The sequence below is a fragment of the Leguminivora glycinivorella genome, chromosome 2 (assembly GCF_023078275.1).
Source record: "Leguminivora glycinivorella isolate SPB_JAAS2020 chromosome 2, LegGlyc_1.1, whole genome shotgun sequence".
Taxonomy (NCBI): domain Eukaryota; kingdom Metazoa; phylum Arthropoda; class Insecta; order Lepidoptera; family Tortricidae; genus Leguminivora; species Leguminivora glycinivorella.
In genome coordinates, this window is record NC_062972.1 from 213999 (window position 1) to 241753 (window position 27755).

The following is a 27755-nucleotide window of genomic DNA, read 5'->3' on the forward strand; positions in this document are numbered from 1 at the left end:
AAGGTAGGTATCGTCACCTAAAAATACAAGTAGGTATTTTCTACTATATAAAAGTTTAGAGATTTCTGATTTTAGTCGAAAAGGTGTGAATAAGACACGGAAACTTAAATTAAATGCCTTTAGTTCCATTAAGTAATATTAACTTAAACAATTCTGCATGTGTCCTACTCGTACTTTTACAAGAAATGCTTCATTCCCAATATCCATTTTGGTATTAAACCGTTTGACGATCCGTCATCATTTAAATAAGATAAAAAGACCCCACGTTTTTGAAACAGAAGTCTAGTCTATTTATATATTGAGAGAACAAAGCAATAGTTTGTTCTTAATCGGTACTCAATAATTATAATATTATCGATATCATATCTTATCAGACTAAGTGTCATAGCGCAAAATATTCGTTTCATTAAGATGCCTATCAGTATGAAAATATCGCTATTACACAGTGTTTCCTGTTTCACAACGTTGTTGTATTATTTTAAAGAGTTTTATTGTTATATTTTGTAAACGGTCTGATATTAACAGTTTATTCGTTTAGTGATTTATTATTAAACAGAAAGTTTGGCTAAGTATAGAATAGAAACAGAAAGAGTAAATTTTGTTGTGTCAGGTGACAATAGTGAAATTAATAAAATTACTGTTTAGCTGAGGATAAAAGGTAGGTCCACTGCAACTCGTACTGTACATACTTTTTATGTTAATGTTGGTACTTACCTAAACCTGAGAAAAAGTGACCTATAGCCATCCACAGCGGGAGGTTGCATTCAAAGGGCGCCATCCTCACTGGACTACCCATTTACTCAAGTACCTATTACCCATCCATACGGCGGGCCCCGAACTCCCTGACACCCAATTTTTAACCCCCGACGCAAAAACGAAGGGGTGTTAATAAGTTTGACGTGTCTGTCTGTGTGTTTGTCTGTCTGTCTGTCTGTCTGTGTGTGTCTGTCTGTGGCATCGTAGCTCCCGAAGGGACGAACCGATTTAGATTTAGTTTTTTTTGTCTGAAAGCTGAGTTAGTGGGGAGTGTTCTTAGCCATGTTTCATGAAAATCGGTCTATACTATGTCGCGGTCGGGGGTTTTTTCAAAATTTTAATTTTGGGGTTATTGAATTAACTAGAAATACTCGAAAGTACTTATGCGAACCCTAGTGAAAGCGACTGCCATATGACCTACGCCAAATCTTGGGATTAGTTGTCGCAGCGGACCCCAGGCATCCATGAGCCGAAGCGAATGTCGGGATAACGCAAGGACGATGACGAAGTATGCGAGCTTTGAAAGACCAGAATCTTATTTAAAATTGCAAACGGGACTTAATCGCGTATTTACTATGTTTTAAACACTATGTTAACATAGTAAATACGCGATTAAGTCCCGTTTGCAATTTTAAATATGTGTAAAAATCGTGAAAGTTTGAATCAGTGACCAGAATCTTGGCCAACTCTAAGGGCGAGCAGTAGTGCATTACATGTGCTTGCATCTGCTATCTATTTTAATTTAACGAACTAATTTATGATCAGGGGGCCGATTTTTAAGTCTCACTGTCACTAAAATACCGGTTGAAAACGGTGAATTGCCTATTATTTTCAGTGACAATTTTCTGAATTCGAACGCTGTGAGACTCAAAAATCGGCCCCCAGATGTTAAATATCAACATTTTTTGACGATGTGGAAATTTCGACAAATTGACTGATTTGGTTCCTTGGGTGGATTAGGTGGATATTACATTGGCGGAGAAGGGAATACCCGCGCGGTCATATTTGTTATCACATAAGTAAAAGTAGATACAGATACCTTAATACTATTAGTATATAAAATATTTGAAAACGATAATTAATAAATCATGTGGTGTCAAAATGTGTCAAATAAATATTATATTGCACTACAAAAAGTTAACAATTTGATGGCTAGGTAAAATTTAGAATGAAGAAATCAGTTTTTAGGAAGTCGTAAGTACGCAGAATTTCGGATAATTTGAAACATCGCCCTACTTGAGCTTGCTTCACCAGTGTGTGTTCTGTTCCAGCAAAAAGAAGATGCAAGATGGCGGTTAACCTGTTGACTGCCGCGGTCCTGCTCGCTGCAGCTCCGCTCATCACTGCACAAGATGCTGCCACTGCTGGTGAGGCCTTAATAACATCGAATAAAATAATATTAATATTTAACATCTAGGTTAGTTTATTAATGAATGTGGTCTTATTATAAATTCTTCTAGGGGAGAAATCAGCTGTTATTGATTGCGATTAAATCCGTATAAAGATGTCACGATTTTGCCCATTTGTTACAGGCCATGATTGCTCGTACATGCAAGCGATTCCGCGGCCGGAACGGCCCAGCGACTGGCCAACGTTCAACTTTGATGGTAAGCGATTCGTTTTATTCCCTAATAAAAATGTGTTCAAACTTTCACCATGTCCATATAATGTGCTTTCATTTATTTGTTTGTTCCACACCACCTAAAAGCGTATAAAAGCTAAGATGAATGTGACCCCCCAGGTCTGAACTGGGCGACGCGGCCGCTGCTGCCCGCCCCGGAGCGCCTGGACCTGTGCATGGACCAGTACTACCCGCAGTCCGCCACCTCGGGCGTCCAGCTCATCTTCATGGACGAGGACGTCGACGGAGATATCCCCATCGCCAAACTCAACTATCAAGGTGAGAACTGCTCCGGTTGTACTGGCTCTACCCTCAGATACCTCCGTCATCCAGGTCATATTACCGGATGAGGACATCCTCATCGTCAAATTTGAACTATTTAGGTGAGAATGGTCCAGCTGCACTGACTGTACAGGGAGCTACCTCCAGCATCCCTGTCATATTAACAGACTAGGATATACCCATCGCCAAACTGAATGACCTAGGTGAGAATGGTCCAACTGCACTGTATTTATCCCCTACATCATATCGTGAATGGGGGTCATGGACCATGTTGCATATACAGCTTTTAGAAGAATACGACGGGTTTTGAAGAACATGTGGTTACTTCATACAGGATCTGTGCTTGATATGACGGGGTTTTTTTTTTACTCTTCTAAAATATACAGGGAGTAAACCTAAGACGGGCGAACCTCTTAACGGTGGTGAGTATAGGACATAAAAAATGGAATTAGATAACTTTTACTTAAAATTGAAATATTTTTTTATCCATACAAATTAATTCGACCCGCAACGTAATGCAAACACACTCGCGTTAAACGCTCGTTGACAGTTGTCATTGATTGTCATCGCAACCACGTTTACAGTACATTGCTGCTGGGAAATTTTTCAAAAATTAATTATGGTTTGAAAATTAAGAGTAACACAAAAACACCTCTTAATTAATGATAACAATATTGAATCATATGCCTGGTTTCATTTATCGCCCTTATTACGTTTACGCACTGTAGGTATATGATTATAATTTGATTGCAATATAGTGCTTATCACTGTGCAGGCACTGCGGCGCCGGTGATGCACTTCTCCTCGGGTCGCAACGCGCAGCTCGGGGCCGTCATACGACAGAACGATGCTGGAGAGTGGTACATCTACGTCACACAGAGGTAATCATGAAACATTTTCAATTAATCTTGACTTATTTATCACTCTAGGTTTGTGGGAAGTCTGTTGTGAAAATTTTCGAAAGTATATAGGTAACTAAGGCTCCTGTCAAATAAGCCATAGCAAAACTCCTTGAAACAATGATGAGCTGCTATAAGTAATACCTTTTGGAAAAAATGTTTCAGCCAAGATTTCGAGGAAGGCCATATCTACTACTTGTTCGAGATCTCCGTGGAAGGCGAGAACCTGGTGGCCAGCGTGTCGCTCACCATCGTCAACATCGACAACAAGCCGCCGAGGATTGAGGCCTTCGACGCTTGCCAAGTCGATGTGAGTCTTCGTCTCTCTAGCATCTTGACATCATTATATTATAATCAGAAATAGGAATTTATCGTGAAAATCTGAACAGTGCACTTAAGTTAAGCTTTCCGTTCACAGGAACTCGGCGAGGCGCGGCTGACGGAGTGCGTGTACAACGTGCACGACCCCGACGGCCAGATCAGCACCAGCGTGATGGCGTTCGAGATCGTCAGCGACCGCGGCGACGAGGACATCTTCCACATCCAGGGCCACGTGGACAGCAGCGACTGGTTCACCATGACCATGACCATCGGCATCAAACAGCCGCTCGACTTCGAGGCCAATGCGCTGCATATTTTCTCAGTTAAAGCTTTGGTCAGTTTCATCAGTCCACTAACTTATTGTGAGGATACCTATTTTAAACCAAAAACCGAAAAATCAGACCCAAAAATGTCAGACGACAATTGTCGGCTAGGTTCCAGGTGGTCTTGTCGCTAAAGAACTTTTTTTGAAAGAGTAGGTGTTGAATTCCAGGATTCCGTGCCAAACATAGGCCCTGCGTCGGAAGCGTCGATCATGGTGCAAGTGCAGAACGTGGAGCACAGGCCTCCGCGCTGGGTGGTGGTGTTCGCCGTGCAGCAGTTCGACGAGAAGACGGCGCAGCAGTTCCCCGTGCGCGCTATCGACGGCGACATCGCCATCAACAAGCCCATCCACTACGACATCATCACCGAGGAGGGAGGCAAGTATGCGTGCTAGCCTCGCTTGGGGGTGTTCGACGAGGAGACAGGGAGGGAGTCAAGTAATGACGTCAATTATAATTACCGCCACTGCTTTTGTTTCATTTGTACATTGCCCTAAGATACGGCCAATAAGTAAACTGACCAATACCAATTCTTCTTCTGCAATCGCTTACTCTTAGACAACGCTTGTCTTGCAGACGACTTCTTCTCGATAACGACGCTGGAGGGCGGGCGCGACGGCGGCGTCCTGCACGTGGCGCCCATCGACCGCGACGCGCTGCAGCGCGAGGTGTTCCGCCTCACGCTGGTCGCTTACAAGTATGACAACAGGTAAGCTTTGTCGGTATTATTCTCAGTATCTAAGTAGTTCGCTACTTGAAGGATTTAACGAAAAGGTTACACAAACGTTGCAGGTGCTGTCATTTTCATTTTCCTGTCGTAATAACCAGAAACGTTAACCAATAATTGTGCAGGACCTTCGCAACGGAAGCGAACGTGGTGATAATCGTGAACGACATCAACGACCAGTTCCCGGAGCCGCTGCAGGAGGAGTACCGGCTCAGCATCCCCGAGGAGACGCCGCTCACGCTCAACTTCGGCGACCAGCTGTTCGGCTTCCATGACCGGGACCTGGTAATTAATTGTTGACTCCTGAGAACTACTGTTATTGTTTAGAATCTCGGTTACCACCTTCTTCAAACAGACACTTTGAATACGTTTTAGGTCCAGTTGCCGGTCAATCTCGATTCCGCATTCCGCTTTGTGCAACAGGCCCGCAGCAGTCTAAAAAATTGGACCATAAGTTTTAATGCTTCAGTATTCCATTCACTTACCTTCGTTCTGAGGTGCTTACGTACAAAATAAATACTAACCCGTTTTATTCATAAACGTACATGTTTATGAATAAAGGGGTTTCTGTCGGCAACTCAAGACGCACAAGGATAATATGGTAGAAATTACCTATACATTATGTACGAACATGCGCAAAAATAACCTCGACACAAATAATTACAAACTATACGCCCATTACAACTGTACAAGCCTTGAAATCAACCGATGCACGTGTCCTGTAATAGCTATTACAAAAAACACTAAATATTTGGGTATTATAATCGATGAAACTCTCTCTTTCAAAGACCACGTCGAAAAATTGTGCAGTAGAGTGCGCAAGCTGATATATGTTTTCAAAAAACTACGAACAGTCGCGTCAACTCAACTAATCAAACAAGTTTATTATGCGATATGTCAGTCGGTGATCACATACTGTATTTCCTCTTGGGGCGGACTAGCTAAAACTACTCTTCTCAACCTAGAAAGAGCCCAGAGAGCCGTTCTAAAGGTAGCTACTTTCCGCCCATTCCTCTTCCCATCTAACCTTCTTTACAAGTCCTTTGGGGTCCTTACTGTTAGACAATTGTTTATTTTGAACATTGTATTAAAACAGCACGCCGCAACCCCGTACAACACTGAACATACTAACAAGAGGCGCAAAGATATTGTTTGTCAACAAAACATTCATAGGAAATATGTCTTTTCTATGAGATTTTTCATCGCTCTAGGTCCTTTTTTATATAACAAGCTTAATGCAATTTTAGATTTATACTCACTTAGCTACACGAAGTGTAAGGAAACTCTCCGAAAAGCCCTCCAAAATATGACGTACGAAGACACAGAGAATCTACTATTAGTTATAAAATGAATATATAGATAGGTAATAGGTAGGTCTAAACACACATTGAGATAAATAAGATTATTAATATATTATGTATAACAATGGTATTGATCTGCTAAAGCAAATAATAATGTAAATAGTTATATTATATAAATAACTTAAGTAGTGAAATGAATAAATGATAAATAAATACATTTTGTAAGTGAACATTAAAATTGAATTAAATTAAGTTTGAACCTTGTTTTGCCGTACCTCTCGCCTGAAACACAGGGTTTCCCTAGTTCGGGCAAATGTAAATCATCGATAATTTTAAGTATTTGTTGGATGTAATGTAAATATGCAATACTTGTTTTCAATAAAAATTATGTTTTATGTTTATGTTTACTCGTAATCAACTCGAATGGTATCCCAAACTGTGAGTTTTTACACGGTCGTAGATGTCACTTATAAACATAACTTTGTTTGTTAGGGTGAAAACGCCCAATACGACGTGCGGCTGGTGAGCGTGCGCCCCGAGAACGTGGCCGCAGCCTTCTACGTGGCGCCCGAGGTGGGCTACCAGCAGCAGACCTTCATCATGGGCACCGTGAACCACGCCATGCTGGACTACGAGGTGCCGGAGTTCCAGCACATTGAGATCCAAGTGAGTGGACCCAGGCTACAGTGTTCACGTCCCACGTGGCGCCCGAGGTGGCTGCCAGCAGCAGACCTTCATCATGGGCACCACCGACCACGCCATCCTTTTTTGCGCCAACTTTTGGAACAGAAACAGTTAAGGCGCTAAACTAAAATATCAAACACCCCTGGGTGTTTTGAACTAACAATTTGTTCTTTGTTATAGGTCGTCGCAACGGACAGGATGAACACGTCGATGCAGGGCATCGCCACGGTCTACATCGACCTGATCAACTGGAACGACGAGGAGCCCATCTTCGAGGCGGAGGCCCACAGCGTGAGCTTCGAGGAGACGGTCGGCGCCGGCTTCCACGTGGCCACCGTCAGGGCTAACGACCGGGACATAGGGGACAGGGTCGAGTGAGTACGGCACTGTGCCGTTAGCTATACCACTTTGTCAAGAATGGGGGTTAGAGGTCGAGGCAGCTGTACTGCCCTAAGGACAAAAATTCCTGTTAAACTGTCGACCGGTATTTTCTATATTAGCATTTGAAAACAATGACTTTCCTTTTCAGGCACTCCCTGATGGGAAACGCTGCAGAGTTCCTGCGCATCGACGAGACGACGGGCGACATCGTCGTGTCCGTGGACGAAGCCTTCGACTACCACCGCCAGAACGAGTTCTTCATTCAGGTACCACACAATTGTTAAACGACTATTCTTATTTATTTCAAAGACATGCGGTACTACGATGATCAATTTGCTGCTATTAGTACCCTGCACCTACGAAATATCTCATGTTATGGTACCTAGAGGAAGAGACAACTTATTCTCTGAAGTCATTCCATATGAAAACCATGTAGGAAAAATGTTAAATGTGAAACATGATGTTACAGATACGAGCTGTGGATACTCTCGGCGAGGGCCCCTACCACACGGAGACCAACACGCTGACCATCAACGTGCTGGACATCAACAACACGCCGCCGAGCCTGCGGCTGGTGAGTCATTCCTGTACGCTTTGAGCACCAGACACGCAGAGCTATTACAGTTATCCGAGGACTTTAAACTTTACTTACTTCTTCCTCGGTTCCTCAGGGCTGAGGGTCGCGACCACATGTATGCATGTGGTCGTTATTTTGCGCACCAAAGCTCTCCATTGAGTTCGGTCTTCTTAAACTAAGTAGGTACGATCCCACAACGGAACGAGAGATATTAGTTTAGTTACATTGCATAGGTGCAACGATGGTCTTCATTATTCTGAGACAGGCTACGGATCTTTTGTGAGAGCCTGGTTCTATAAAAAATGAAGTACCTAATAAGATATTGCGTTGTTGCACCAGTTTCTTAGTAGTTCAGGTTGCCGCTAATGATAATTGTATTCCCAGCCCCGCGGCAGTCCCCAGGTGGAGGAGAACGTGCCGGAAGGCTACGTGATCACGACGAGCATCACGGCCACGGACCCCGACACCACGGCCTACCTGCGCTTCCACATCGACTGGGACACCTCCTACGCCACCAAGCAGGGCCGGGAGACGCCTGCCGTCGAGTTCCACAAGTAATCAGACACATTTTGTAGAGATGATCCTTTTTAAGATTCCGCACTCGAAGGTTAACAATTGAAAGTACCTATAAATTTGCATGTCAGCAGAATCAGAATACCCAATGGTTTTCGTGATACCTATGTAATTTGGTAGTTGTCAACTAATTTGCCATTGTAAATGATACCCACCCGTGCCATTAATATATTTGACAGCTGCGTGGAGATGATCACAGTGCACAACGAGGGCAACACTGGGTCAGCGAACGGGCACCTCCTCGTCAAGGAGATCCGGGACGGCGTCACCATCGACTTCGAGGAGTTCGAGGTGCTGTACCTCACTGTGCGGGTTGTGGACGAGAATACAGTCATCGGGGACGACTCGGATGAGAGTGAGTACCTACAGTAACACGTCACACACACGAAGGTGCAGGGAGACAACGTCACCTGCCGAGGAGTAGAGGTACTGTATATCACCGTGCGGGTGCGAGAGCAGGATCATCTGGGTGGATTCAGGTAAGAATGAGTACAATGACACATTTGAATATATCTGCTTCCTGAGACGGGGGTCGAGTGATCTCAGATCTCAGCCTCGTTATCCCTCAAGAAACCTTAATAATTGACCTCTTTTCCCAGTGACGTTCACCATAATAATCATCGACATGAACGACAACTGGCCGATCTGGTCGGCGGGCACGCTGGAGCAGCGGTTCCTGGTGCGCGAGAACGCCACCAGCGGCGTCGTCGTGGGCTCCGTGCTCGCCACCGACATCGACGGCCCGCTCTACAACCAAGTGCGATACTTTATCCAGTGAGTGCTGTTTCTAAAAGGACCTCTTCTGAAATGCTTCAAATCCGAGTTTTATCAAGCTCCTACCCTAACACAGGCAGTTCATACATACAAATACTAATCACTAGACTTATATTGCCTAGAGTGTCTCTCTGATCTTTAGATATTGCTAGGCCACTATTCCAGAAAGGTGCCTCTACTCGATTCCAAAATACTATTCAACTCGCTCACATCTTTGAGCATATAAAGGTAACCATCAGCAAAGGAGAACTGTTGGATATTGAAAAACTGTTTTGTGCAAGTTTTAAAATGACTCCAACCTTCAATCTCACTCACTAATGTTACTGCTAGAACACGAACGCATGACAAATTGACAATCTCTTAAATGTTTCAGACCGATCCGTGACACTCCGGAAGACCTGATGCACATAGACTTCCGCACAGGCCAGCTGACAGTCGGGCTGAACCACGCCATCGACGCCGACATCCCGCCGCGCGAGCACCTGTACTACACCGTCACCGCCAGCGACCGCTGCTTCGAGGAGGACCCGGCGGACTGCCCCGACGACCCCACCTACTGGGAGACGCCCGGAGAAGTAAGACTCGATCATAACAACTGTCGGACTGACTGTTTATTGGAGAACCACAGAGAACCTCCTATAGAGTAGCAATCTTGTATATTTTGTTCGAGATACGAGTCACCAGTGTTTGGGGTGCGAGGAGCGGGCGGGGAATATGTTAAGCGCGCTGTGATTGGCCGTTTCAAGGACGGCGGGCAGTTGCGCCAGATGAAAAGGGACAGAAGTATGACTGTCCCTCTACTGACGCGTAAGTGGCCAATGTAAGTTGACCTATGCCGGCTCTGAATAAATTATAAATATGACTTATTTGTGGAATGTAATGCCGTCTGTTTTTAAATTTGAGCTTCTTGTTACCTTTCCACACCATTTCACACTACAGGTGGACATCTTTAAGGCATCAAAATACCCTTTTCCAATTTTTTTGTGCGAAAAACACGCGCTGCTTTCGGGTCTGTTACTTGGTCGATACTGATCGGGCACGGCGAGCGCCCGCGTTTATATCAGTGCAAATACTAGGAAGGCTGGCGACCGCGAGTCGTCTTGTACGTAAAAAACGTCATTCAATTTCATTTTAATTTATTTGTCAATCAATAATATTGAATCCGTTTTAGATCTCGATCTACATCACGGACACCAACAACAAGGAGCCGCGGCCCGACTACACGCAGTTCCAGGTCGAGGTGGAGATCTACGAGGACGCCGCCGAGGGCAGCGAGGTGGTGCAGCTGGTGGCCACGGACCAGGACCGAGAGGGTGAGATCTTCTGCGCTCTTCTAACAATATATAATTACGCTTATAAACTCGTGAGTGAGTAAAATCGGAAAATTACGTTTATGACAAGTCAATTTGAAGTCATCGTCATATATTGAAAAGCTGCGCTGTTGTCGGTGAAACATTCACGTGTAATTCTTTCTTTAACTTTTTCCTTACCCACCAGACGTGATACGACAATTATAATAAGGGTGCCTTACCACCAAAGATGTGCTACGCTACGCTATACGTTGCTATGGATGCGTCTGACATCCACCAATCAGCTTAGTCGAACCCGTTCTCACTAGCGCTATGCTTTGTGGAACAATGAACATGATTGGTGAATATCAAACACATCCATGTAGCGCATCTATGGTGGAACGGCACCCTAAGACACAGGAAATTTTAAAAATTAAGAAGAGCCACATGTCATGCTCAAATATTGTTATTGTCTGCAGCGATGTACCACACGGTCCGGTACCAGATCAACTACGTGATCGACCCGGACCTGCGGAGGTTCTTCGCCGTGGAGCAGGACACCGGCCGCGTGTACATCGACTTCACTACCGACGCTGTCTTGGACAGGTACTCGTACACTGGTTTTTATAATTATAGCAAAAAATTTAGTCATACTTCAGCAGCAGCACTTGAAACTGCGGTTTCTTCGAACACTGGTTACAATATGGTGAACCCGACATTTTAATGGCGATAAATCATTTCAGCCCTTAACAGCCCACTGCTGAGCATAGAACACAGGAACTTTTTTGCAGGAAAGAGCGGAAGATAAAACAATAGAACAAATACATCAATGAGCCCCCAAACAAGTTAATGTCAACTTTTTTGTTTTCAGGGACGGTGAGGAGCCCACACACAGGATTTTCATCAATCTGATAGACAACCTTTATTCTGAAGGAGGTAATCTGTCATCGGAAACATCCTATAATTTGTTATTACGAGTAGATATTTCATTCGAAATGAAACAAGAGTAGTTAAATTTGTCCAATGAGCTGATGTTAACTCACGAGTATCATTTTCCATCAACCCATGGAGATGGTCGACAAAGCTGTCGAGCAGCCGAAAAATCTTAAGGTCATAGTGCATACAACACAAAATATCCCAATGGTAGGTATCAAGTGTATCCGAAAGGACCCCACAGATATAAGATGATGTGGAGATGTTTCCAGAGGGCGCCAGCAACACCGTGGCCATCGAGGTGCTGGTGATCCTGCTGGACGTGAACGACAACGCGCCCGAGCTGCCCTCGCCCGACCTGAGGAGCTGGCCCGTCTCCGAGGGACTCACTCAGGTTAAAAACTTAAAACTTGAACGGTTTTTCTGTGCTATGAGGATTCAGGGTTTTCAACATATACTTCAATTAATTCTAGAAGATTTTATCATTTACACCTTTTCATCTAACAAATACCCTCTCCTGCTTAACCGACCCTTGAACCCCCCAGGGCGTGCGGCTGTCCCCCGACATCCACGCGCACGACCGCGACCAGCCGTTCACGGACAACTCGCGCGTGGCGTACGAGGTGGTCGGCCACCGCGCGCTCGACCGCGACGTCTCCGTCCCGGACCTCTTCACCATCGTCACCGTGCCCAACGAGGAGCTCTGGGAGTTCCGGGGCGAGCTGGAGACCGCCATGGACTTGAGGGGCTACTGGGGCACCTATGAGATACGTATTCGGGTGAGTTCTTCACGAACTTATTGTCGCTACGAAATCACGCTACCAATCCTCGTCATCCTTAGGGGAGTATAGTGGGAGCTCCACAGATGCCATCTTAGTCTTTATCTTTATTCGATACGAAAGCGTACACATTTTCTTCATCCTAATATAAGATTCATATCATTATTCCACAATAACACTAAATAATATTTGTAGGCGTACGACCACGGCGACCCGATGCTGGACTCCTTCGAGTGGTACCAGGTGTCCATCGCGCCCTACAACTTCCATGCGCCCGAGTTCGTGTTCCCGCTCACAGGGACTACTGTGCGGCTTTCAAAGGTAATCAAAAATTCGAAGCATCCTCAGTATAACCGCTGAGGATGTTTCTTAGACTTGGCGTACGGATATTTAATATCCCTGAGGATTTAGAAAGAAATTATTTGTTTAATAAACATTTCAGGAGCGGTCAGCGAACGGTCCGCTGGTGACGGTGGCGGACGCGTTCCTGGAGAGCCTGCACGCGACCGACGAGGACGGCCTGCACGCCGGCGAGGTGGACTTCTCCGTCGTCGGCAACGGTGAGGGAATCCTTTCACTAACGACATTCCATAAAAGGAAGCTTTCTAAACTTATTCTGAAGACTGTAAAGCAAGTCATTTCTAAACTTATTCTGAAGACTGTAAAGCAAGTCATTTCAAAAGACATGCTGTCTGTCCACTGAACCTACACTGTTTCTTGAAAATTAGTTTACTCCTGCCGTTTTCCTCTTAAAGTTTGACATCCATCTAAACCACAAATGACATTGTGTCTAAAGCTGATTTAGAGGTTTATCTTAAATCTATCGGATTAACTTGCTTTTGTCCCAGCTGATGCCATACAATATTTCGAGATCGATAATCTCGGAGACAACAGAGGCGAGCTGAGGCTGGCGCGCACCTTCGATGAAGATGTCAGGGAGTTCCAAGTAAGTCCTAAACATATAGCACGAAACCAACAACCTTTGACTCTGGTGAGCTACAGAATACTCCTGCTACCAGGATACAAAGGATTCGAGGTGTCTTCTATCTCTTCTGCAATTTCTTTCTTCATCATCAAATCCCATCCTCATCTACTTAAACAAGTAGAACATTAATTTACTTTGCACCACGATATTTCTGAACTTCACACGATTGAAGTCCTTGAACTGATTGTTCGTTATACGCAGGTGACGATCAGAGCCACGGACCGCGGCACGGAGCCCGGCCCGCGCTCCACCGACACCCTCCTCACCGTGGTGTTCGTGCCCTCGCTGGCAGACCCCACCTTCGCTAACGACGCCTTCACTGTAGCATTCATGGGTAAGCACTAAGCAGCTAAATACAGACAACTATTCTTAGAAATTTGGATGTCATGTCAAAGTTTTATTTACAGAGCAACAAGTGAATGAAGCACAGCAACTTCCGCTGGCTGAGGACTTGAAGAACTACCGTTGCGAGGTGGACGCCTGCTACTCCATCTACTACAGAATTGTTGGTAAGTTGTTTGACCATTATACCGGGTGTTTGGCACATGACTCAAAAAAATGTTTGGGGGGTTTGTGGTGTCATTTCCTCCCGGAGCCACGGTTCTGGAGATATAAATTATTGTAACATTCCAGATGGCAACAGTGAAGGTCACTTCGAGCTGGAAGCGTCGACCAACGCGCTGAGGGTCGTGCGAGCGCTGGACCGAGAAGTGGCCTCGTCGCACCAGCTGGTGGTGGCCGCCACCAACTCGCCCACCGCCACCCCCACCCAGGGCTCGCTGCTCACCGTCACCGTTCTGGTAAGTGGTCACCGTCGATTTTCAATAATGAACAGCTATGAAAGTATGAACCCGGTAAGGGCACTGAAAATGACAACTTAAAAACTACAATTCCTAAAATTTCTAGAGAGTATAAAGAATGTCACGCATATTTATTTCAGGTCCGAGAATCGAATCCTCGGCCGACCTTCGTAAGGAGTCTCTACACCGCCGGCATCTCAACCCTGGACACCATCGGCAGAGAGCTGCTGACCGTGCAGGCAAGTGTTAGAAATTAAATACATATTATTATTGCTGGTTCTTGACGTGGTATTTTTAAATATTTCAAAGTACTTACGATTGAATTGGTTTCCCAGGCTACCCACTCCGAGAATGCTCTCCTGACTTACGAGATCGACTCAGACAGCATGCAGGTGGACAGCAGCCTGGAGACGGTGCGCCAGCACGCCTTCCAGCTGCACCCGCAGACCGGCGTGCTGACGCTGCAGATCCAGCCCACCGCCAACATGCACGGCATGTTCGAGTTCGACGTCGTGGCCGCGGACCCCGGTGAGGCTCCAGCACTCTCCAGCTGCTGCTGCAGACAGCTTCCAGCTACACCAGCAAATCCAGCTCGTCGCCTACGTGCATCACTTGATAGAGTATTGATTGAGTTTGAACTTATGGTTACGGACTCCAGCGAGATACTTCAGCATTTTCCAACAGACGTTCTAGTTGCACCAGCAGATTGTCGGCAGAAACTAATAGATGAAACTAATAGTCTGTTTTTTTTTTTGAGGAGACATTTATTATTTCGTCCTCTTTTTCAAAGGATGTCACCGAAAACCAGCTTTAGCCACTAATCACATTAATTTAGCAACAACTATTTTGTACATCAAGAACTCCAACATTGCCAGTATTTTGACATCTTCTTTATTGTGCAGCTGGAGAGACCGACAGGGCGGAGGTGAAGGTGTACCTGATCTCGTCCCGGAACCGCGTCTCCTTCATATTCGTCAACACGGTCGAAGAGATTGAAGCCAACAGAGACTTCGTAAGTATGCTTACCTGTCTCCATGAGTCATACAAATCGGAGGAGGCAATACCTTAGGTGAAATGTTGTACTTACTTCAAACGTCACGTTTTCAGATTGCGGAGACGTTCTCGACGGCGTTCGAGATGACGTGCAACATCGACCAGGTGACGCCGAACACAGACGACAGCGGCGTGGCGCTCGCCGACCAGACCGACGTGCGCGCGCACCTCATCCGCGGCGACATCCCCGTGCCCGCCGAGGAGATCGAGCTGTGAGCCTAACCTTCTCTGCCCACATGACGTAACGCCATAATCCACCAGCTCGTGAGCACAAACAACAGCGGCTCTGATCCGTGAGATTTACACCAGCCTATAATGTCAGCCAAAAGTACAATCGCTGACGCTCTCTCTATTGCTCTTCCGTATAATTTGGTGCGATAAAGCCTTATCATTCGCCACCGAGTCTTGACTGTAAGTCTTGGATCCTGTAGCCAGTTCATACAATGTCGATAACTGTAAGACACGAATGAATGCCATCCATATTTCAGCATCCGCGCGGACACGCAGCTGCTGTTCACGGTGCAGATCGCGCTGCGCACGCGCCAGCTGCAGCTGCTGGACTTCGTGACGGAGCTGAGCCCCGACGCGGGCGCGGACGCCAGCCTCCTCACCATCTACGTGCTCGCCGCGCTCTCCGCCGTGCTCGGCTTCCTCTGCCTGCTGCTGCTGATCACCTTCATCATCAGGACCAGGACGTAAGTGCCCATAGAATTACAGTTTAGAATGATCAGTATCTATCTATACTATCTATAGGTTGTTAGTACAATATAATATATCAACCAATGAGGAGGCACACAAAGGTTATGACAAATGGCGCCACCCTATTAGTCCATTGCACAGATAAAGAATTTCATACGTGAAAGCGAAAAGATGATATTTTTTCTCTCTCTCACATATGAATGACAGTGACTTGCCTATGCACTTGCACAGGCGCCACCTGGCGGGATACAATGTCAGAGTGCCTCCTCATTTGCCTAAAAAACAAATGTGAACTCATTCTATCTATCAAGCTAACCTGTAAGATGGACAAACTTTTTGAGAAAAATAATTCAGCCCCTTGAGTGTTTCACGATCCAGTAATCAGTGGAGAGACTTATCGTCGGCAATAATTTCGAATGAACGTAATTTGAATATTTTTTAGACTAAACCGTCGCCTGGAGGCGCTGTCGATGACGAAGTACGGCTCCGTGGACTCGGGCCTGAACCGCGCCGGGCTCGCGGCGCCCGGCACCAACAAGTACGCCACGGAGGGCGCCAATCCCATCTGGAACGAGACCTTCAAGGCCCCAGACTTTGACGCTATCAGGTACGATCATGGATCCATTACCATGCCACAGGCTAGGATAGACCCGAAGCAGGCACCAATAAGTACGCCACGGAGGGCGCCAACCCGATCTAAAACGAGACGAAGATCAGGGGTCTATTAGCATACCAGAAGCTAGACTAGACTGGGCTAGGCACCAACAAGTATTAGGTATGCCATCTAGAGCGCCAACCCCATTTGCAACGAGAACTTCAAGATCCCAAAATTTGACACCACATTGAAATAGTTGTCGTGTTTCAGTGACGCGTCGGGCGACTCGGACCTGATCGGCATCGAGGACCTGCCGCAGTTCCGCAGCGACTTCCTCCCGCCCGCGGACGCCAGCTCGCAGCAAGGCTTCAGTGATCCGGCGGTAAGTCACTGCAGAAAATCGGAGCTCGGACAAAGACCATTTTCCTAAGTGCGCTGCGTAAGTGCGTTTTCACATTATCTGATCCGATATCGAATGTAGCACCGATATCCCATATATTACAGGCGCTATCTTGGATTTTTACCATTGAAATCCTTTCGACATCCGATATCGGATCGGATAATGTGAAAACTGACTTAGAGTTAACTCATGTGATAGAATAGAATAGAATAATCTTTATTGCAAACCACGGTATTAAAAATAGAGCGGCCTGGCGCCCTGAGAGGGGTGGGTGGTGAGAGCGGTGAGGCGACGACGCTAATTATTTTGTCATAGCCTATTTTTGGATTAAGTAAGTAGGAATACTAACCTAAGGTTGTGTATTAAGTTATGATGATGCGACATATGTATGTAGGTACGAAAGTATTTAAGTAGTAGATTGTAGTGAGCTGTGTTTCCAGGGTGTGCACCGGGACCTGCCCACCCACAGCAACAACTTCGGCTTCTACTCCAGCCCCTTCAGCCAGGACTTCGCCGAGCGCCAGTTCCGGAGGAACTGACGCCGTCACCAGCTCACCTAGTGGAATTGGCGTGATACTCTGCAGCCGGACCACCACGCTTTATTGTGCTCAGATTACCATGGTGGAATGTACCTCTGACATACCCCTTGTACCTCGTCGGAAATTGCATGTACCTCAGTAGTTTGCCAGAAATATACATTTAAAAGGGGTCCGGCTGGGGAGTAGTACTCCCCAGCCGGACCACGGCTGTACCCGCTCATATCACTGACTTCAAGATATAATTTAACTATCACAAGAATGTACCTGTTACATGCCCGTGAATAAGTTGTTTATTCCTTTTAAAAAGTGGCCTTATACATTATTTTTCACACATTAAAATTTTTGGTTATCGCGGTTAGTACGCGATTTCGTTAGCGCCTGAAATATGTGAATAGCAATGTTTTGCGTTTATATGAAATTGCGGAAAAATCTCATAAGGTATTACATCGACTTAAATTCAATTGTATATTTAGTATACATAATATATGTAATATTTATTACAGTATAATCTTTGTGTTATAACTTTCACATCATAAATATGTATATTATAATTCCGAAAAACTCATCGGTACGAGCCGGGGTTTGAACCCGAGACCTCCGTATTGAAAGTCGCACGCTCTTACCGCTAGGCCACCGTTAGGTATCTTTATTTATTTTTTTCAAGTTTAAAGATGATACAGATGTAGTGCGAAAAGGTTTTCCTTCGTATTTTTCCGGAAACGTTCGTAAGGTGCATTAGGGTAATTCCGAATGATAGAAATGCTCGGATAATTCCGAAAGGGAAATGTAGATATGATGGAAATAATGGCGATTTTTATGCGACTTTCGTAATTAGATGACTTTCGGAATTACCCTAATAAGGTGCATTAGGTTAGTACGTTTTATCACTTCTCGGACTATGGCGATGAAATATATGAAAGAGGCGTGTTCCTAATATCCATACAGTGAAGAACTGTAGCAAACCTCCGATCATGTTGGAGATAGACAGGAAAAAAATAAAAAAAAATCCATACAGTTGGTAAATGCGCACCATGCTTGTATGAGTGAGATATGACAGATCGACTAGTCGCGTTTGTGACAGGCGGTACCTAACTTTGAGGTAGAACCGAAAGCGGGTGGGCGGCACTTTCAGCGGGGAGCGGGATTAGCCATACCTACTTTAAATATTATACTGTTGTTTCTGACACTGACCGAAATAGCATAACACGTTCGTACAGTCAGCAACACACCTATGAATACAGCCAAAGTGGCAAAAGTTTTTTTTTTTTCCTGTCTATTTCCAACATGATCGGAGGTTTGCTACTACAGTGTCGTGTTCAATGCGCGCAGCGACGTAGACGCGTTGACGAGTAATTAAAATAAATTGCGAATTAGCGCGGCTTGTAGCCGCGCTAACGATTTGACGCGATGGATCACTCCAAGTCGAGTCAACCCATCGTGAATGAATTCCTCGCCTTTCTACAACTGAAGAACAAGCTGTTGCTGGAAGGAAAGATGGATGCGGCTGCTGCTATGCAGATAAGTTCTCGTGCGTCGAGTTTTACCATCGAGGACATCTGCCAAGCGAAGCAAGTGCTGTGCCAGTCCCTGGGGATCGTCGGCACATATGTACCTCACCGGAGAGGTGATGAAACCGGGGAGAAGACCCTTCAAGACATTAAGAAGATCCTGAAGGAGTATGAAGACCGGATTCCGGAGTTTGTAGCGACGGATACCATCCTGCCGTCATGTGAATCATGTGATCCGGATCGTGTTGATATTCGCTGCTTGGTTAAGGAAATCGTGGCCCTTAAATCAAGTCTAGCGGAAGTTAAAGTTAAGTTTGAAGCCAGCCTAATCACAATAGCCGAATTACGCAATGAAGTCTCTACTTTGCGTAATGCTCCAATTCGGTCGGCGGTTTCAAATATTATTAATAATGATATTCGGACTGACACTAGTGCTAAGTCGGTCAGTATGCGCGATGCTGACACGCTGAAAAGTTCAGCACGTGCCGCCGCTCCGCGCGCGCCCCCCCTGCGCGCGCGGCTGCCCCCTGTGACCTCGAAACCACGTCAGCGTGATTATGCTGGCGTTGCAGCCGGTCAGCTCGTCGCAGCCAGCCGGGTCAATGCACCTAATAAGGGGTGTGAAGAACCACTGGAAGAAATTTCCTCCCGCGCTAAAGTAGATAAGGAGGGATTCACACTGGTGGAACGGAAGAAGAAGACGCGCAGGGCACCTCGTAAAACTCTGTGTGGCACCGCAGAGCCGGTTAATTCTGGTCTACGAGTTGCAACTCCGAGTAAGGCGCTCTACGTGTCCCGTCTTCATTACTCCGCCGTGGCTGACGAGGTGGTGGAGTACGTTCGCCGGAAGACTGGCTACACGCTGAGGGTGCACCAGCTACAGTCGCGTCACTATGTGCACTTCAGCTCGTTCGTAGTGCGCGTGCCGCGGCCGCTGCAGGACACCATCGCGAGCGCAGACTTCTGGCCGAAAGGTGTAGTTTTTCGGCGGTTCCGGGGCAACCTGCCGAATCCTACACCGGGGCTAACGACGCAACGGAGCCACGCTGTTCCGTCATCGCCCAAATCAATTGTTTAGTCATAATACTTTTTTCTTTGTAATGTTTTTTTTTTTTTTTACTGTTCTTATTTACTAATTTCATGACGCATTTTTTTTTTTAATTTAATTTCATGACGCATTGGATTATCTGTAATGTCATTGAAATATGTTTTCAAATAAATAAATAAATATGTCAGAAATAAATGAGCACAATAAAGCGTGGTGGTCCGGTGGAATTGTTAGGAAAATGTTCAATAGTAATCCTTCAAAAAATGATTCTTAAGCTACAAGTGCGTAAGGACCCTTCTCTGTTGAAGAGCTATAATTATATATTTTATTCTGGAAAGACAAAATGGTACTTACGCAGTTACATCCATCCACACTGCCGAACGCGCAATCATTCTCGATAGATCCAGTCTTTAGATCTAAAATGGTTCTAACGAAACTTATTTTTCTTCATAAAACCAAATGTTTTTTTTGTTTTTGTACATTTTACGAATGGGCGCACTTTCATTTGATACCTACTTAATTAACTATGTATCTAATTTGTTTGCAATGAAGGTAAATAATATTATAATGTTATGTATGTATATTTGTACAAAGTTGTGATAGTAATAAGCTAATACTTAAGAGTAATATGTAAATAAATATGATTTTTTAGTTTCATTTGTGTTTTATTATTAACATTTAAGTATTATTCGTATCCGGTTTTGGCGGTTCTGTGAAGGTGAAACTAAATATCAACTGCGCCAGCGCCAAACGTCAATGTTTTTGCCTCAATAAACGATTTTCATTTCATTTTCATTTCATTTCATGTTTAGATATTTCACTTTTGAACTAGATTATAGACCAAAGGTAAAGGTGACTGGTAGAAGATGACGAGCTGCTTCACCCCGCTTGCAGACTGTCGCCCGGCAGCAGCGCTGCGGCGACAGCTCCGGCTGCAAACAATAGGTACACTGCATTAAAATATCTTCCATACACTTCTCCAACCACAATTCTTCAATAATCGGCCATGCAATTTTAAAGTTAATTTAAAATATTAAACATATACATACATACATACAATCACGCCTGTATCCCATAAAGGGGTAGGCAGAGCACATGAACCAGTAAAACCCTTTTATTTGAAGTATTAAAACCCTTTTAAATCGGCGAAAGGCTATTGCTTTGTTTGATGTTGTCTAAAATAGATCTCGACAGTCGAGCCACTTTGGTAGATTCGGTATGATCCTCAAGAAAAAAAATGTAAGTTGGCCCTATGTAAGGAATATAACAAGTCTCGAACATGTTGTCACCCCTGAATCATCATCATCATCATCCTTGCGTTATCCCGGCATTTTGCCACTAGTTCCAAGATTTGGCGCACCCCTGAATATTGTCAATAAATAAGCACTCACTGAGAACGAGTCCCGAAGCCCCGTATAGAGCAGCGGAGCAGTGCTGCGTCATGGCGCCGCTGACGAGGTTGGTGCCGCTGAAGGCGCTCAGCCGCGCCACCATCATGCCCAGGCACGCCACCATCCCCCTGGAATATAATCATGTGTACAGGTTATCTCAAGCGACTGAGTGGCGTCAGACCGCACAGGATGGGAGCGAATGGCGGAGGCCAAGATCCACTTCGGGTTGCTGAGCCAGCGCAGTGAGTCAGTATGTTGTTGTAAGCATAGGGCCTCCACAAGATCCTTCCACGCCTTGGCCTCGTTCCAGCTCAGTCCAAATTCCCGCAGCTCGTCCTCAACGCTTTCGCCTACATGTTTCCGCACACGGGGTGTTTGCGGGCTCGCTTTCCTCCTTGAGGTCGCCACTCAAACGCGATACTGGCGCGGTTGGTAGCTCCTCTTCGAAGTAAGTAAAGTTTTTAAATGCTCGACTCCGGTGGCTGCTGCTGATCACGCCTACCTGTAGGACGTGGGGTAGAGGGTCACGAAGTACGAGGAGACGACGCCGAACACCATGGCGGTAGTGAGGAACACGTAGAACAGCACCAAGCCTGACAGCGGCTCCCCGGTCAGGTTGACCCCGGCGGCTGCCGCAGCTGCTATCACCAGGATAACGATTGTCAGCAACTGTGGAAAAAATGGTACTATTTAAGGAGGTCAGAAAGAGGAAAAGGCATTTTGAGGACAAATCACAAAATCAATTTCTTAATAGGTGAAGGTTCATCAAAAATATCTTCAGAAATCAGATTCTAATTTGTCTTCTTTTGTCTTCCCGACGTCAGTGTTGGTGATTGTAAATAAATGTCAACGATTTTTGATAGAGCCCAAAATGCGTTGGCTATATTATATTGCGGCAGCAACAAATTCTGCCTGTTCGTCATTTTCTAACTGGCGCAGTTTGGTAGGATATCTTTATGGCGGTGCAGCCCGGGAGCAATAATTAATGCAATCAATGTGAATATGGCTGACCTTCCGTTTCCCAGCACACTGGGAGATGAGCGCGTTGAGCACGAAGAACGAGAGGCCGTGCGCGCAGCCCGCCCAGATCGTGTTGTCGTTTATGGAGTTCCTACACACTGTCTGAAACAATTCAAAAACATTTCACTAGAACAGAACAAGTACCTACGTTTAATGATAGAATACCATTCAAGGCCATGGGTAATAATCCCATATTTTCGTGAAATTCTACTGACCTGAGATGGACGATAGTTTTTTTTTTAAGTATGAATAGGTAGACGTTTGACCACGATCACACCTGATGGTAAGTGATGATGCGGTCCACGGTGGAGCACGCTTACCTATGAGATACCTATTTATATAGTTTAGTACCTCTTTACGAGAGTATCCATTAAAATGCAACGTGTGCAGCACATGTTTAAGACCAATCTCAATTTATTCCCCATTTCTAAAGTCTTTCTAACAACCCACAGTTACCATGGTCCATCATACCATGCACGTTATCATGTTGGGGAACAACAGCGGTTCTTACGTCGGCATCTTGGACGACAGTGGAGTTGTCCTGCCCGGTGCGGGCGAAGAGGTCGCAGAAGCCGGCGCCGGGGCCGGCGCCGCGGCTCGCGTACGACGTGAAGAACACGTTGAAGATCGTCGGTAGGATGATCGCAAAACTGTTGTTCCTGGACACAACAAATTAACATCTTGAGATATATGTGTTTCGTATAAAGAGTTTTGATTTGTTGTGTTGTGCAACATCGGCATGAGCATGTTCTCCAAGTCAGTTGAGAGTTTAGAACAGCGCGACGTACGCGATATAGACGACGAAGGTCAGGTAGAAGAGGAGCAGCGTCCTGCCCAGCAGTGGGCGCTGGAAGAGCGGCGCGATCTGCGTCCACAGCGAGCGCAGGGAGAACACACCCACTTCTTCTTTATTCCCTTCTTCCAGGTACACTTCTTTCACCTTAAACAAACATAAGATTTTTTGTTTTATATTGATCCTGTGTTCAAGTTTTAGTAGTTTTTTTATTTAGAGTATACTTTCCACTGAATATTCTATTAGGATCCCTCCTAGTATCTGAAGAAGAACAAAATTCATTTTTAACAAACCAACAACCAATTTTATCCACTTACCGGGAACTCTCCCTTCCCCCCATTGACTCTATAGATCCTGGCGAGCGCGTCCACCGCCTCCCCACTCCTGCCCACGTTGACGAGGAACTTGGGGCTCTCGCAGAGTCTCCACAGCGCCGCGGCGACCAGCCCCAGCGGCAGCGCCATCACCAGCGTCAGCAGCCGCCAGGGACGCAGCTCCAGCCACAGGAACCGGTACGAGAACTCCAGCTTCATTATCAGGTATGCACATACTGTGGAATCAATAAGGAATACTTGTAGCCAGGAGCATCCAATATTTATCATGCTTATCGCGGACTCACTGCGCTCGACATGTCAGTAGTGATGTATGTAGAGAGTGGCGTGTCTTACTGTAGTAGAGGGCGGGCGTGAGCATGAGCGCGCTGGTCACTAGCAGCATGTACCGCGCCCGCACGCGCGCGCCGCAACACTCGCCGACACGTCGCGGACTCACTGCGCTCGACATGTCAGTAGTGATGTATAGAGAGTGGCGTGTCTTACTGTAGTAGAGGGCGGGCGTGAGCATGAGCGCGCTGGTCACTAGCAGCATGTACCGCGCCCGCACGCGCGCGCCGCAACACTCGCCGACACGTCGCGGACTCACTGCGCTCGACATGTCAGTAGTGATGTATAGAGAGTGGCGTGTCTTACTGTAGTAGAGGGCGGGCGTGAGCATGAGCGCGCTGGTCACTAGCAGCATGTACCGCGCCCGCACGCGCGCGCCGCAACACTCGCCGACACGTCGCGGACTCACTGCGCTCGACATGTCAGTAGTGATGTATAGAGAGTGGCGTGTCTTACTGTAGTAGAGGGCGGGCGTGAGCATGAGCGCGCTGGTCACTAGCAGCATGTACCGTGCCCGCACGCGCGCGCCGCAACACTCGCCGACACGTCGCGGACTCACTGCGCTCGACATGTCAGTAGTGATGTATAGAGAGTGGCGTGTCTTACTGTAGTAGAGGGCGGGCGTGAGCATGAGCGCGCTGGTCACTAGCAGCATGTACCGCGCCCGCACGCGCGCGCCGCAACACTCGCCGACACGTCGCGGACTCACTGCGCTCGACATGTCAGTAGTGATGTATAGAGAGTGGCGTGTCTTACTGTAGTAGAGGGCGGGCGTGAGCATGAGCGCGCTGGTCACTAGCAGCATGTACCGCGCCCGCACGCGCGCGCCGCAACACTCGCCGACACGTCGCGGACTCACTGCGCTCGACATGTCAGTAGTGATGTATAGAGAGTGGCGTGTCTTACTGTAGTAGAGGGCGGGCGTGAGCATGAGCGCGCTGGTCACTAGCAGCATGTACCGCGCCCGCACGCGCGCGCCGCAACACTCGCCGACACGTCGCGGACTCACTGCGCTCGACATGTCAGTAGTGATGTATAGAGAGTGGCGTGTCTTACTGTAGTAGAGGGCGGGCGTGAGCATGAGCGCGCTGGTCACTAGCAGCATGTACCGCGCCCGCACGCGCGCGCCGCAACACTCGCCGAGGAGAGCGTACGTCGCGGATTCAGCTGCGCTTGACCTGCACAGCAGTTCAATAATTACGAGTATAATTAGGCGGTGTGAAAAGTTTCCACTGTGGTGCAGGATGAACACCATATTGAAAACAATGTTAAGTAGGTATACTTATTCAAAAAACCCTGTTTTGTTTATTAATTTATATACCTGATAGCTAGATTAAATTAGATAACTTCAAAGGTCACCAAAATGACCATTTTTGTAGGGAGAAATAATGATTACTTCTACTACAATAACCTTAATTTAAATTTAATGTATCTTTGAATTAACGAACCTTACTTATTTGTTACAATAAACCTAAACCATCCAGTAATTATTTCAATATACTTAGAAACCTTGATTCATTATTCACGATGATGATGAGCTAGTCAATTTAACGGCGCAAGTTTTATTAACTTATTACTTATTAATACTTACATTATATAAGTATTGTTTATATCTGCAACTACAAGAAGACTTGAAGAAAAAACCATGTCATGGTTCCTCGGTCACGCAGACAGTAATAAATTGAGCCCACCGGTGGACTAAAAGCAAAATCATGAGATTTCTCAATAAGAATTTGATTGTATTTTTTTTTTATATATAAATGGGCTTACTCTTGGCCACAGACTAGCCAAAGGCAAAGAAGTGGCCTACGATGGAGTGAGCTCGCCCAGAAAATGCCTGTTCACTCTTGATTTGAAGGTTGCCGGGTTATATGAGCTCGGAAATATAGCCGCCGGCAAGGAATTCCACTCCTTGGCGGTGCGCATAAGAAAAGAAGAAGCAAAGCGCTTCGTGCGGATTCGTGGAATATCTACCAAGTAAGGATGGAGACCGGCCGTGCGTCTAAGTTTCCGATGGTAGAATGGGGACGGTGGAATAAGCTCGTGTAGCTCTTGAGCACACTCCCCGAAGTGCAACCTGTAAAACACCGACAGACTGGCGACTTTCCGCCGATGGGCCATTTGCTCAAGATTGTCCAGCTGACAGGCAGCCAGGTGTTAGCTAGGTTATACTTGTTTAGGAGCTCCAGGTGTACCCACCACCAGATTTGCTCATCGCCGCTCTAGCGAAGCTGCCCGCCTGCAGCTCCAGCTGACAGGCAGCTCCAGGTGTACCCACCACCAGCACTCACAGGGCCGAGCTGAGGAAGCTGGGCGCCAGGCTGCTCAGCGCCGCGCTGGCGAAGCTGCCCGCCTGCAGCTCCAGCTGACAGGCAGCTCCAGGTGTACCCACCACCAGCACTCACAGGGCCGAGCTGAGGAACCGCAGCGCGGCCAGCAGCTGCCAGCTGGGCGCCAGGCTGCTCAGCGCCGCGCTGGCGAAGCTGCCCGCCATGGCCACCTGCAGCACCAGCTTGCGGCCTCGCGTGTCCGACAAGTAGCCCCACGGGTACGACATTACGATGATGCCTGGAAACAGGAAATATTTAAAAATTGTGATGCTTAGACATTCTATAAAACCATCAAAGAAAGGTGGAAATAAGAGTAAATGAAAAAAAAGACGTAAAGACACAGCATTACTTTGTATACGTAGCTTTAATAAGTCATGGTATGTTACCGAAACTCACCAGCGAACGGCATGGAGGACAGCACGCCGGCCTGCTGCAGCGTGAGCCGCAGGTCGCAGCTGGCAGCTGCCACTATGATCCCCAGCCCGAAGATGTCGATGCCCATGGCCGTGATCACCAGGAAGCACGCCAGCAGCAGCAGGGTGTTGTACTTGCCGTGACCTGGGGAACATCGTCCGACTCGTGTGCTGACGTACCGACAGTCAAGATGTGTTCAAGTGCAAGTTCAAACAAGTGTTCTACAAGTCCATACCTACATTACTATACAAGTTGAAATAATACTCGTAACTCGTAAGTATAGGTATTGTTTATCACGCCGATTAACCGTGTCGTTGATGGTTTTAGAAAAAAACATAAATAAATATTATTCTTGAATGATATTTAGGTATTTCCATAAAAGTAAGAATGATATAAAAAACTCATAACCGGTTGATTTTACCTGACCTACACGCAATTTCGTTCGTAACTAGTTTCTGATTTTCCTTATCGCAAAAGGAAAAGTTACATCGTTAGTTAGTAAGTGCGAACTAACAGGCCAATTCTAACTACCTAACACCTGTATTTACTTTTTAAGACATCTAAAGGGTGTCATTCGGATATTTCATTGCTGCTTGCCCGTAGTTACATATACATATGTAGGCGAGAGAGAGACGCGCTCTAGCTGGGTGTTAATATATACGATACTACTCATATATTTAAGTACCTGCTAAATCCAAAGCTTCTTCATACCCATAAGATCCTTCATTCACTTTACTATGATTTGCACTCATTTCTAGATCACCACCACTATCACTACTAGAGGTATAGCTCTTATTTACCACCATTGTGTTCTGTTACTCTTTTATTATTGGATTTACAATTTCAATTTATTAAAGTAACGTATTTTAACAAGTCCACGCAGATAAGCCTCAGATGCCGCACTGATCTTTAATGCTAAGATCATGAGGTCGCGCTATCATACTTAGAGCTACAAATTTACAAACCGTGGGGTTCTTATCAATTTGTGTCTTATTCTACAGATTATAAAGTTCATTATATGCAAGGTTCGCAGTGTTTAGTCGACTGAAACTGAGCGTAAAAACTTATGTTCGAGGCTGTACTGTACACACAATCCTATGCTAATGATGAATTAGAAGTTTTGGTAGCCATTATACCTATTCAAATCTTATAAATCGTTCTTATTCGTTTTGTTAAATGCGAAAACCACTACATAGATCGAGTAAGAAGACATTTTAGCATGGGAATGATTTGATGTCCGAGAACAGATTAAACTTTTTTTATGCAATAAGAGGCAAACGAGCAGACAGGTCGCCCGA

General features: G+C 46.0%; 2 protein-coding genes across 7 annotated transcripts; one reads left to right on the forward strand and one right to left on the reverse strand.

Annotated features, from left to right (window-relative positions):
• The first annotated feature begins 438 nt into the window (after positions 1–438).
• Positions 439–20504, forward strand: LOC125236569 (protocadherin Fat 1-like). 2 transcript variants are annotated; one of them, XM_048143423.1, is made up of 38 exons: positions 439–658; positions 2028–2123; positions 2289–2363; positions 2498–2656; positions 3435–3540; positions 3724–3868; positions 3977–4213; positions 4373–4580; positions 4779–4911; positions 5055–5214; positions 6723–6896; positions 7095–7288; positions 7444–7561; positions 7765–7869; positions 8257–8426; positions 8625–8800; positions 9045–9219; positions 9593–9794; positions 10391–10532; positions 10988–11114; positions 11380–11444; positions 11714–11835; positions 11987–12220; positions 12416–12541; positions 12663–12780; positions 13069–13166; positions 13407–13539; positions 13613–13714; positions 13839–14005; positions 14146–14244; positions 14341–14533; positions 14908–15017; positions 15113–15270; positions 15547–15753; positions 16200–16364; positions 16623–16734; positions 17193–17320; positions 20078–20504. In XM_048143423.1, exons 2-37 carry the CDS (start codon positions 2045–2047, stop codon positions 17289–17291), a joined length of 5193 nt encoding a protein of 1730 aa, XP_047999380.1. In that variant the 5' UTR covers positions 439–658; positions 2028–2044; the 3' UTR covers positions 17292–17320; positions 20078–20504. The 2 variants fall into 2 exon arrangements, with proteins under 2 accessions (XP_047999380.1, XP_047999388.1); XM_048143431.1 differs by having other exon boundaries at positions 17193–17311; positions 20069–20504.
• LOC125236593 (synaptic vesicle 2-related protein-like) lies at positions 20083–27686 on the reverse strand. Of its 5 annotated transcripts, none has more exons than XM_048143455.1 (11): positions 27143–27674; positions 26440–26601; positions 26119–26281; positions 23720–24891; positions 23369–23601; positions 23047–23198; positions 22770–22917; positions 22250–22360; positions 21741–21907; positions 21239–21366; positions 20083–20779 (listed from the first exon to the last, which is right to left on the reverse strand). In XM_048143455.1, exons 1-11 carry the CDS (start codon positions 27261–27263, stop codon positions 20727–20729), a joined length of 2610 nt encoding a protein of 869 aa, XP_047999412.1. In that variant the 5' UTR covers positions 27264–27674; the 3' UTR covers positions 20083–20726. The 5 variants fall into 5 exon arrangements, 3 of the variants coding, with proteins under 3 accessions (XP_047999412.1, XP_047999432.1, XP_047999424.1); XM_048143475.1 differs by having other exon boundaries at positions 24770–24891; positions 27143–27661; XM_048143467.1 differs by lacking the exons at positions 26440–26601; positions 27143–27674 and having other exon boundaries at positions 26106–26232.
• Between the last annotated feature and the right edge of the window lie 69 nt (positions 27687–27755).

Coding starts and splice junctions, on each gene's coding strand:
- LOC125236569 (XM_048143423.1), top strand. CDS start 2,045: ATGGCGGTTAACCTGTTGACTGCCGCGGTCCTGCTCGCTGCAGCTCCG. Junction 7,562..7,764: donor AGAACGAGTTCTTCATTCAG/GTACCACACAAT, acceptor ATGATGTTACAG/ATACGAGCTGTGGATACTCT. Junction 14,006..14,145: donor TGCTCACCGTCACCGTTCTG/GTAAGTGGTCAC, acceptor TATTTATTTCAG/GTCCGAGAATCGAATCCTCG.
- LOC125236593 (XM_048143455.1), bottom strand. CDS start 27,263: ATGGTGGTAAATAAGAGCTATACCTCTAGTAGTGATAGTGGTGGTGAT. Junction 26,282..26,439: donor GTCCTCCATGCCGTTCGCTG/GTGAGTTTCGGT, acceptor TCCTGTTTCCAG/GCATCATCGTAATGTCGTAC. Junction 21,367..21,740: donor CTCTACCCCACGTCCTACAG/GTAGGCGTGATC, acceptor ATTATATTCCAG/GGGGATGGTGGCGTGCCTGG.